Source organism: Corylus avellana, chromosome 2 (genome assembly GCF_965113065.1).
Source record: "Corylus avellana chromosome 2, dhCorAvel1.hap1.2, whole genome shotgun sequence".
Taxonomy (NCBI): domain Eukaryota; kingdom Viridiplantae; phylum Streptophyta; class Magnoliopsida; order Fagales; family Betulaceae; genus Corylus; species Corylus avellana.
In genome coordinates, this window is record NC_142491.1 from 18,380,005 (window position 1) to 18,392,217 (window position 12,213).

Here is a 12,213-nt window from a genome sequence, read left to right on the forward strand (position 1 = left end):
GAAGAGCAAGAATGATTTATTGTGACAAAAAATAAAGGAAATATTTCTTATTTTAATTATAAATTTGTGAAATAAAGTACGGCTCCCTCAAAAGGTCCGAAAATGTACTCTTGACAAAACTTTTTTTTTAAAACCGTTTATAACAGAAACACCTGCCCTTGAATTTGTAATTGATAATCCTATTTTTGGTTTTTATTGAAAAATGAAGTTCGGAGGACTTTGTGATAAAGCGCACAACAACAAAGCTCTACTACGCGTGGCCACAATTACATTCTCTTCTTTCGAGTTGATTGTTGTCCGTTGACTACAAGAAGACAAGGATATGGAAATGGTTGTCTCTTGTGTATACTCGTTTGCTCCTCCTGAATTTGCCAACAACTACCACTTGTTTTAATCTCAGCAAAAGTTCTACATTATGTTAAAGAGGATTAAAAGTAACAATTATTTGTTTTTAAGATAAGAACGGGCCGGTTACAATCGACCCACCTTTTGTGTCTATCCACCTGGAAGAGTAATAGATAGATTTTTTCCTCATTATCCGATTAACGAATTTCACCCCTTGTAGACAGGCAATTGAATATTGAAACTGCCCCCATTAGAAGGTGAATTTGGGTCAAGTTGGGGTTGAAATCCACTCCTAATTAGTGGTGCTCAACCTTATTCATCTCCACTAGCAATGATTGGGCTACATGGATGCGGATATGTTTGTTGCTACTTGATTGGCATAAGTAACATGAGTTGAATGACTACTTAACAAAAAAAAAAAAAAACACTAAACTTTATAACTCCATTCAAATTACGTCATATTATTAATATGAAATCAGTGGTGAAAAAATGAGTGCAAAGTGTTGCATTTTACAAAAACAAAAACAAAGGGAGGGTGGTCGCCCTAGTTGAGGGACAGTTGTCCTTCCGAAAGAGGGGTGGTGCAACTTTCTTTTGTTTTGTTTTATATTTAAAATATGTAATTTAGGTTAGATTGTCACACGGCAATGTATTATAAGTATTGATGTGTCTATCTAATTTTCATTTATTGTAAAAAATAAGTAAATCTATTATTAAATTTGTGGGACCCAATCAATTTCTTTATCATATTTTTTGTATATATGACTATATGAGATCACAGATTCTTAGTAAATTTACAAAAGATATATATGGACAATAGATTGATTTTTGGGATATGGTAGGTGTTCTTTAAGTGTTCTCTTGGTGTCCTCCTAGTGTGATATAACTTTTAAAATTATCGTTGAATTTAAGATTATCATTATTGACTTTTAATCTATTAGTGATTTTAAAAATCACATCACAATTGTGAGGACACTGAGAGAACACTAGAAGGACACTTAACATTTTTTATTTTATTTTTAGGAAATAACTATTTTATAAAAAAAAAATTAATAATCACAAGCCAATTCTATAAAATTTAAATTAGAGGAATTAATTCTATAAATATGCTATTTACATCAACGAATTTGATGTTGCATTTGGAAATACAATGGTATTTTGTGTGTGAAGAACATCGTGCATAACACGGACATGTTTTAAAAAAAAAAAAAACACACAACATCGTGCTTAATAAATACCTTTATATTATAAGATGTTTGACCCAAGAACAAGAGTTCGGCTTTGCCTTGCCCTTATGTTTTAACCCACACGGTCTCGCTGTGGATCCCCATTTGCACAACAAAGAAAACCAAAACCCGTCTCAGACCAAACTCACCAACCCGTCCAAAGCTTCCAATCATGGCTATGAAGAACGTTAGGGTTTTCTTCCTCGCTCTCCTCCTCCTCCTTGCCTCCCCTCTCGCCCAAGGTTCGCTTCCTTAGCTCCAGATCTAGATCCACTCGCTTGCTGATACGAAGACTTGTTTCCATGTGAATTTGATTCGTTCCATTTCGTTGAATTTCGATTTTGCACGTTATGAAAAGTAGTCATTTAGGATTTGATGGTTGCATGCATGGTGCGGTTTGCGATGATCTAATTTGGATTGAGATCTGGTTCCGTAAAATTCTGATCCTTTTTGAGTTTTGGGGTTTGATTTTGTTCGAGATTCGGTCCCTTCGTATTAGCTTCTGATTCTATGTTCAATTTTGCACTTGCATGGTTTGACTGAGTTTCATTGTAACTGTGGCATCGTTTGGGTACGTGTAGCTCTAATGATATGGTGCCTTTATTGCTTTTGAAAGCGAAATTTTACTTTGTTGTAACGATTTCTTTTGAAGGTGAAGTTTGACTTGATTATTTGTTTGAGGAAAATTATGAAAGAAAGCGAGAGAAGTACTTAATGTCGGAAGTACTTCTTTTTCCCCTCGCTTTTGGAATTCAAACTTTGCCCTGATTTTTTATTTGGGAGACGGGAAAATCTTAATGTTTTCTGGGTTTTGAAAGGTGCGGACTTTCAAATTTACTTTCAGATTGCTGATTAAGTGGCATCTAATTGAAGATTACGTTAAAGTAGTGGATGCTTTATTTGATTTGATTATCCGTTTTTCATGGTGAATTTGTATGCTTTGCACCAGTTGCTTCACTGCTAGTAGTAAGTTGAATTCAGCTTGTGTTGCTCTGGATTTTGATCTACATTTTTTGTGAACTGGGTTTAGGGGCGTGGGGGATAATATCTTGTTTGAATGCATGAGTTTATTTTCACGACTTCTTGTGATATCTCGTCAATTCTGTCATAATTTAAGTTCTTTTGCTTGATAGTTGCTAAGTGCCAATCGGATTCAGACGTGGAGGCTACAGAGGCTGTTGAAGAAGTGGGTGATCTTGGGATCGTTGGTGAAGATGTCCAAGATTTTGGTGATGGGATTTTTAGCCCAGCTCCCGGAGTTGAGACAATATGTGTTTTCCCTAAGAATAGTGCTAGAGGTAATAGTCTCATCTATATTGTGCATAAAAGTGTCTTCTTGTGTTTTTATGGAAGATGCCTGTATATAATTCAGTTTTTTCCTTCTTGTAGTGGTGCCAGCTGGAGAAGAGACTGAACTATTGGTCGGAATGAAAAATGATGGTAATTGAATCCCTATTTGGTGGTGTTGTTGTCTTACTTTGTGTTGAAACGCCATGATGTTTTAAATCCATACTGCTTCTGCATTTTATCCTCTATTGGCTTCTCACTCTACATTTTTAGTTCTTTTTGAAAGACCAACATATATTCATGTTGTTTGCATGTGTCACTTATGCAACTCCCTTTTTCATTTTAATATTTGGAGCGTAGCTCATTTGCTTCTTTGGATGAAAAAATAGGGGAGGCCACTGTGAACGTCATTGCAATTAAGGCCAGCGTTCATCTTCCTTTTGATCATAGTCTGCTGGTTCAAAATCTTACTGCACAGGTAAGTCGAGATATACTTGAATTTGATGGGGTGGTTTGTGTATATGTAGTTTCCAAGTTGGCTCCTTATTGTTTAAATGGCTATGTTGCATATGTTATATTAATGAATTATATTGTGTGTTGTGTTGAATTGGTATTTTGACATTTGCAGTTGCATGCTTGCCCTAGATTCATATGGGCGACTTTCATATGAGTGTAGGAAATGTTAAATCATTCTTGGTGTATTTCATCAATATAATTTTGCATGTCAAAATATTGTTTATGTTAGTAGAAAAATACCTATATTTTATATTACTTTGCGTTCTCTGTGAAATTCTTGTTTGAGTTTCCTTGTGTTTCGTAAGTTTTTTCTTGGCATATACATATAGCTTTACATTGGCACTGTCTTTTTTTGGTTGCATTTCTCCTACCCTTCATGTTTTCTATTCTTTTGTTACTGAAAGTAGTTGTAATTCTTAAGCTTTAGAACTTTTTCTGCCTTATTGCACTGGTTGGGGGTGGTGCCCTTCGAGTGGATGGGTTCTCTGGGGGTATGATTACCTAGACTATATGGAGGGGGAATTTTTTTTTTTTTTTCCCTTTATATCTTATTGATTAAAACAGCCTTCTAGCTTTTTCTTGTTTGGTTGATTTCTCTTTGTTATTTCCTTGTTTACATGTTTGCGTTTTGATTATAGGCTTTTAACAACGCATCAGTTCCAGCTTCAGCACAGGCTACTTTCCCATACATATTTGCTGTTAGCAAGTTCTTACAGGTATTGCATTACTGTTTGAGTTATGTATGGTACCAATAATCAGTGTAAGAAATCACTCCAATATTTTGCTTGAGCTTAGGCATTTTATTCTTTTTGTGCAGCCTGGAACATTTGACCTTGTAGGCACCATCATATATGAAATTGACCAGAATCCTTACCAGAGCACCTTCTATAATGGCACCATCGAAGTTGTTGAGGCTGGTAATGTTCTCAGCATTGAGTCCGTTTTTCTTGTTACCCTTGGAATTGCCCTTCTTGTCCTCCTTGGCATATGGATCCGTGGTCAAATAAAGAACCTTTCCAAGGTATGCACTTCCAATCCTGCAGTTTGTATTATTATGTCTTATCTGAGATTAAATATAGGATCTCATTAGCTTGCATCGATTGCTATTCTCCAAACTGACAATGCCAACTTTGTCCTTATACAAACCTGCAGTTAATGTGAACTTACCATATTATTCTTTCTAACATTCTAATTATGACATTGTGATTGGAAAGTTAATTTTTATCCTGGCCATCTTTGAACTCATTAGATGCTTGCCTTTTATCTCCTCAAGACTACATATTTTATATTTCTATTGTGGATATTTCCTTTTTATAATAATTCTGATCTGTCTGCATGTACTTGGTTAGAAAACTAAGAGGGCTCCCAAGGTGGAAGTTGGAACCAAGACTATGGATGCCTCAATGGATGAGTGGCTTCAGGTGAGTGGTTTATGCTTCAACATGGCACTGAATGTTCGCACAAATTGTTGTCCTGTTGATGGGAATTGAATGAGCTAGAGTTTATACAAACCAGTCTAGGGTACATAATCCCCTGTAATCCATATAATGAACATTAAATGAAAAAGGGCTAAATGCATTTTTTTTTTTCTTGTGGTTTTGACAAATAGCTCATTGAATTTTAAAAAGCGATTAATCACTCCTTAGGGTAAGCAAAAAAAAAACAAATTGGTCCGTGTTGTTAGAAAAGTAGACTAAATCCGTTAATGTGCCGCACCAGCACCAATCACAGTGTGACATGTGTCACTTTTAGTAAAAAAATTTTAAAAATTATTAAAAAAAATAAAATATAAAAATTATTGGATCTTACTGGCATAGGTCAACAAAGAGAATTCAACTCTCTCTTGGTCTTTCTGCACCAACTTCTCCTCCAACCAAAGCCTACTATCCAGCCCACGTCATGTCCTGAACAATGAACACTGCATATCCAGATTCAGGATTAAACAACCAATCATGCACATCCCTCATCAGATCAGCCAACAAATTGTCAACAAAAATCGTCTAGTTGCCTCTGAAGTTGCATTGCAGCCTCTTTATGCGATTCATCTTCTTGTCAATACAGACCAATAAAATTGGTGACCTTAAACCCTCATTTTCTCCGCCACACGTGATCAGCAGAACTGATCATTAAGCTTATATATATATATATTTGCTTTTTAAATTTTTTAATATTTTTATGTTTTTTATTTAAGTGACACAAGTCATACTATGATTGTTATTGATGTGGCACATTAACGGATTTTGTCAACTTTTCTAATGGCTGGGACGATTTTTTTTTTTTTTTTTTGCTTACTCTAGGGAGTGATTAATCACTTTTAAAAACTCAGAGCTATTTGCCAAAACCTCAAATCACAAGAATAAAAATGCATTTATCCCAAGGAAAAATAGGAAAGACAGCAAAAAGCTAGCGAACATCTTTGTAGATTTTGATCTCTAGTATATAGAACTTTTGAAGGTCTATCATTCCACAGAATTATTTTTCTTTCTGTACTTCTGGCGATTAACACTATAATTGTGCTGGCTATTTCTGATATATTCTTTTTCTGCCCTTTCCGATGCTCAGGGAACTGCATATACTCAGTCATTGTCAGGCAAATCGAAGAAGAAAAAGTAGATGACCATTCTCATCTGGTTCAGCTGCACAAGCCATTGCACTGAAGGGCAGACTCTTGTAACTCTTGCTAGGCATTTGATGACTTTAAGAGAGCTCAAAAGGTTGGAGTAGTTTTGGAAATTAGACCAGAAAAGACTTGTCTTGCCTGTTGTAGCATTTGGAAGAAATTTTTTACATTTAAATTTTATTGGAGACGAAGTTGAGCATTTTGAGGTAAAACTAACGCAAATTTGAGTTAGGAAGGATACAATTTTCTGTGACACCACAAAATTTTCTTAGATTACATGCACTTTTTTATATTTAAATTTTACCATTGAAGTTTCTTGCGGATGCATCTGTGATTGTTTTTCTTGTTTTCTAGAGCAAGGTTCTTCTTTGATGTAGGCCTGTTGAGTTACTTTGACGTGCATTCTGATGTGATCCCTGCAGCAGATATTGTTATAAAAATATCTGGAAAAAAACGTCATTAGATTTCCCGTCCGATGTCCATCTTGTGGTGTATAATATCCACCCCCACACATTCTTGAGATTGACCTTTGGAGATCGAAGGAAGCACACAGAAATTGCTTCCACTTTTTGTGGAGAACAAACATTCACAAGAACATTTCTTGTGGTTTCGATGAGTTGGAAGGTTTTGTCAAATTACATAATTTACTTCCGACTAGATTTAAACCCATTTTAATTTTTAGAGTGGGGGACTGTTTCTTGAAGTGGGGTTAGGGGTTGAGGATGATAATACAGCTTTTCCATGTGCATGTCCCGTGCTCCTTTTTGTGGCGGATTTAATGCCCCTTTTTCTTGTTTGGAAGTGGAACCAACTTAAATCTGGACCTTAAAATTTCAAAAGCACATGCAATAATAAATTTGCACCGAAACAATATACCTTGCATTTGAAAGCATTCTTATTAGATCTTCCGTTCTTTTTCCATTTGGATAGTGGAAAGAATTTCCTCGTTCCCGCTTTTGATTAAAAAAATTTTTTTTTAAAAAAAAACTATTTTCCCCAAGTCTTTTTTAAATCCCTATTCCACCACTGTAGATGGGGTCTTTTCAGAAAAAAAGCTATCAGATTAGTTGATTAGTCCGGGGTATCTTCATTTATGATACATCTTAATATTAGAGCACCAATTTGCATAGAAAAGGTTAGGCATGGCATTTTCAGGTTTGATTATGCCGAGGTTTCCTAATAAAGTCATGTTTGTGATATTTTCTCATTAATTAAAAAAAAAAAAAAGGTCATGACCAATGACGTATTAAGTTTTGTTTGGGACTTAACTACCATATGATTCATGAACACCTAATATTTATGCTTATTTATTTCATATTTAAAATGCCAGGACGTGAGCGTAGTTATTATGATCAGATTACACCGCCAAAAGGTTCTTCCATTTAGTGTGTCTGCATGATGCATCAACAATCAGTAACATTTCGCCTCCAGTCACGAATATAAACCATTTTAAATTTACAAACTGACATCATGCCATCACAACTAACATTTTAATGATTTTCAAATGCGTGTTGCTAGGGATATCACAATATTTATAAGCTGACATGACAATTTATGTGGCATTTATCACGTTAATTACTAAAATGTGAATTATCACGTGGCAAAATACGTGTAACACCTATTTTTATAAAGATAAATGGTATATACTACATTTTTATTCCATTATTATCCTGATGCGGCACTGTTAAGCAGTTCTTGGATCAACCCTGTTAATTTTTTTTTTTTTTTTCAATGCTGAGTGTACCTAACAACTTCAAAAGTTTATTTGGGCAATTAAACCACCACCCTAGATGATGTGAACAATCATATTAATTTATAAAGAGAGTTATAGTAAACTCTGTAGCTAGTAGCTCATGCATTTTCCATTTCAATTAGGGACCAGATATTCATTGTAATATTTTTTCATATGATTTTAAAAGCCACATGCAATAAAAGACAAAAAAATGTTAGTAAACAAATAAGCAAACGAAATCACTAGTATTATATATATATATAAACAGACATTCTTACTGTTACAGTGTTACTGCATCCACAAAAGCCAACTTTTTTCAATACGTCCAGCTCGATTGAGAAAAGTGTGCCTGTACTCCTCTGCTCCAAGTAAAGTAGCTCACCAATAGTGACAGAACCTTGAGGTTTGCCTGGATTGAAGGACAGATGGGTGAGCCCTTGCACCTTCATGAGCTCAGGATGATAGGGATAAGATTAGGGTGCAATAGGTTTAATAGTTGAGTTGGAATTCGTTAAGATTATATTATTTAAATAAGAATTAGGTTATTTAAAATTAGTATTAAGATTAATTTAAGTGTCATTCTATTATACTCTATTTAAAGGCCATACTGTTGTTAATAAAATAATTAAAAAATATATATTTGTGAAATTGTGACAATCTCCGTCCTTAGTAGAATTTTGTGGTTTTTCCTTTGGTACTAGGTTATTCTGCATCTACCTCTCAAAGGTCCTTCTGCAGGTGTGCGTGAATCAAAATGTTACTATCTAAAGTGTTCTATATGGTTTAAATGCAATCTTAATCATGTGTATATAAATTATTGGGCACCCTCCCTTTTTTAAGTCTCTTTTCAATGGTGAGTTCTACTCAATGTTTGTATTATTTGATATTAGAGTTAGCTACCACATCGAGTATAGGATTGAACAGAAAAAAAAAAAAAATGGACTACGGTTGCTCGTGTACCCTTTCTTCATAAGCTGATTTTTGGGTCAGTATCGATGGAGTGAGCTGGTTTTAGACATCCTCTCTGCATAAGCTAATTTCTAAAAGTGAGTTCTAAGTGATATTTCTATCAAAAAAAAAAAAAAAAAATTAGTTTGATAAGTGTAGGTGATTCACGTGAAGTTAATATGTACCTCAATTATGGTGATGCCTCTTTTTAGGCTTTGTACCTGTACGAGCTCAAGAATATTCAAATAATGTAGTTTCATTGCCAGTCTTGCATTGTATGGAAATTTTCATTAATCTAACCCTTTGTCTTGAGAAAAGCAAAGAATTTATGAGAGCTAAAAGTTAGGTTTGGAGAGAGAGAGAGAGAGAGCAAAGAAAGTAGAGCTGTACATGCAGTTGAGAACTCATTGAATGAAAGATAAATGGCCTTTGCCTTTGGTGATAAAGCTAGTGGGCATCGTGACTGTCTTTCTCATATATTTATGAAGGCCGTCTCAATGGGTCCCCGACCTCATGTGAAGCCCTTAAGTTTGGTGTCGGTAAGCCTTTGAAACCATTTCCCTAAGATCACTATAAAATAAGCCTTATGGGACTGTGCAATATCATGCTGTATCAAACCACAGAAGAAGCAAATAGCTTCTCATCTGCAGTTCCCAATGCGGATTTTTCCTTCTTGCAGAGGAGCACTTTTGTGCTTCTGGGTGATCTTGCTTTTTGCAGTTAGTTTCTGCTATGGTAGTGATAAGACACTACTCGAGGTAGTTGGGATTGGAGAATGTGCAGACTGTGAGCAGAGTAACATTAAGGCTAGCCATGCCTTCTCAGGTACTGTTCTTTTGATTTTTTGTTGTTGTTTTCTTTTCCTGGAACCATCATGATAAGTGTTGTTCTTGTTCATGTTGGCTGCATCATTCTTTTATATGTCAATGCTGGTTTTTCCATGCATTACAAAAAATGCAATTTTGGCATGATTTTACCTTATTTGCTCTTAGCTAATTTTGGTTTTCATTTGTAAGTTTTTTGGCATAAGCCGTGATTTAATATTGTATGAGAGCTAAGGTCCCGATTTCGAACCTTTAACACACATTTCGGATGTGAAACTGCTAATAAGACTTATAATGCAAAAGACAAACAATCTTGGGAAACATCAGAATGATTTTGTGCATCACTGTGCAGGGCTTCGTGTGACAATTGACTGCAAGCCAGAAAATGGACACTTCAAGACAAGAGCAGCAGGGGAGTTGGATGAAGAAGGAAAGTTTAAAGTGTCTCTTCCTCAGGAGATCGTGGAAGATGGAAAACTGAAGGAAGAATGCTATGCGCAGCTCTACAGTGCAGCAGCTGCACCATGCCCTGCCCATGATGGCCTACAATCCTCCAAAGTAATATTCAAGTCTAAGGCCAATGGGAAACACACCTTTGGGCTGGCTGGTAAACTCAAGTTCTCCCCTGTGACGTGCACTTCAGCCTTCTTTTGGCCTTACCACAAGCACCCACCACTACCCAAATGGCCACCTTTGCCTAAGTTGCCACCCTTCCATAAATCTCTTCCTAAGTCCCCGCTTCCACCATTCCCCTTTCCTCCTAAGGTCTTTCCCCCACTACATCCAAAGATCTTTCCTCCCATATATAAGAAGCCTTTTCCACCACTTCCACCAAAGGTATTCCCTCCTATATATAAGAAGCCTCTCCCTCCACCAACGCCTATATACGAGAAGCCGCTTCCTCCACCAACACCTGTATATGAAAAGCCTCTCCCTCCACCGACGCCTATCTACAAGAAGCCACTTCCTCCACCAACACCTGTATATGAGAAGCCACTTCCTCCACCGGTGCCTATCTATAAGAAGCCACTTCCTCCACCGGTGCCTATCTATAAGAAACCACTTCCTCCACCGGTGCCTATCTATAAGAAGCCACTTCCTCCACCAGTACCTATCTATAAGAAACCATGTCCTCCACCGGTGCCTATATATAAGAAGCCACTTCCTCCACCAGTGCCTATCTATAAGAAACCACTTCCTCCTCCAGTTCCAGTTTATAAAAAACCACTTCCTCCACCAGTGCCTATCTATAAGAAACCACCTCCTCCTCCAGTTCCAGTTTATAAAAAACCACTTCCCCCACCCGTACCTATCTATAAGAAGCCACTTCCCCCACCAACTCCAGTTTATAAAAAACCACTTCCTCCACCGGTTCCAATATTCAAGAAGCCATGTCCACCTCTTCCTCCCGTTCCAATCTATAAGCCAAAACCACCAATATACCACAAACCTCTTCCTCCAATTCCAAAGATCCCACCATTTCATAAGAAGCCACTTCCACCTCTTCCTCCAATCCCAAAGATCCCTCCATTTCATAAGAAACCACTTCCACCTCTTCCTCCAATCCCAAAGATCCCTCCATTTCATAAGAAGCCACTTCCACCTCTTCCTCCAATCCCAAAGATCCCTCCATTTCATAAGAAGCCACTTCCACCTCTTCCTCCAATCCCAAAGATCCCTCCATTTCATAAGAAGCCACTTCCACCTCTTCCTCCAATCCCAAAGATCCCTCCATTTCATAAGAAGCCACTTCCACCTCTTCCTCCATTTCCACATCTTCCTCCATTTCATAAGAAGCCACTTCCTCCTCTTCCTCCATTTCCACATCTTCCTCCATTTCATAAGAAGCCATTTCCACCTCTTCCTCCATTTCATAAGAAACCATTTCCACCTCTTCCTAAGGTACCTCATAAGTATTTCCACCATCCCAAGTTTGGAAAATGGCCTTCCTTGCCACATTTCCCTCCTCCTGCTTAGGTACTGCAGTATTTATTCCAGATGCAAGTGTAAAGTGTAAACAATGTCGTTTAATGTGCTGATCAAGGTTGGTGTGGAATGTTATTAACGGCAATAAAGCCTTCAATGAAGAGAGATTACGCAAATGAAAAGGCATGCAGAGAGGTGGTGGTTTGGTGGGGGAAGCAAGCATTGTTTATTACTTTGTTCACGTTAGATGTGTGTGATTGTGTGATTTTTTCTTGCTACGTACGAACTTCTACAGATGTACTCAAATGCATTTGACTTCTGTAATAATGGTACCTTTTGTCTTGTAATTTATATATATATATATATATATATATATATAGTAGCTTTTACTAGCTACTTCATTTATTCTCAATCAAAACAAGTTCAGATGCCAAAGTACTGTTCAAAAACGACTCCTTGTACCTCATACGTGCTTGTACTGATGTATATATGCATGTGCGTCAAGCTCATGCTTTGCTGTCCTTGAGCTCTAAAGGTTCGCATGCAGTAGATGGATTTGCTTTTTGTACTCTATTTCATCTAGAGTGGGGGAAGAAACATGACTTTGACTGCTATTTACCAAAAAAAAAAAAAAAAACAAATATATTAAGCTCTATTTGAGTTTGTAGCGTTAAAAATATCATTAAAAAAGTAGCAATTTTAAAAACGCAATCGAATATTTAATAAAATCACAATTTTTAAATATTCGATTTAATTTGAAATTGGACTAAAATCACAATTTTTCTTTAC

The 12,213-nt window shown here is 36.5% G+C and overlaps 2 protein-coding genes across 2 annotated transcripts; both read left to right on the plus strand.

Moving 5' to 3' along the window:
* Positions 1-1,614: 1,614 nt before the first annotated feature.
* On the plus strand, positions 1,615-6,309 carry LOC132167644 (Translocon-associated protein (TRAP), alpha subunit). The gene is made up of 8 exons (XM_059578658.2): positions 1,615-1,813; positions 2,705-2,869; positions 2,961-3,011; positions 3,248-3,336; positions 4,013-4,090; positions 4,192-4,395; positions 4,724-4,795; positions 5,937-6,309. Exons 1-8 carry the CDS (start codon positions 1,744-1,746, stop codon positions 5,985-5,987), a joined length of 780 nt encoding a protein of 259 aa, XP_059434641.2. The 5' UTR covers positions 1,615-1,743; the 3' UTR covers positions 5,988-6,309.
* A 2,985-nt stretch (positions 6,310-9,294) lies between these two features.
* LOC132168164 (uncharacterized) lies at positions 9,295-11,945 on the plus strand. Its single transcript, XM_059579267.2, has 2 exons — positions 9,295-9,499; positions 9,851-11,945. Exons 1-2 carry the CDS (start codon positions 9,331-9,333, stop codon positions 11,473-11,475), a joined length of 1,794 nt encoding a protein of 597 aa, XP_059435250.2. The 5' UTR covers positions 9,295-9,330; the 3' UTR covers positions 11,476-11,945.
* The last annotated feature ends 268 nt before the right edge of the window (positions 11,946-12,213 follow it).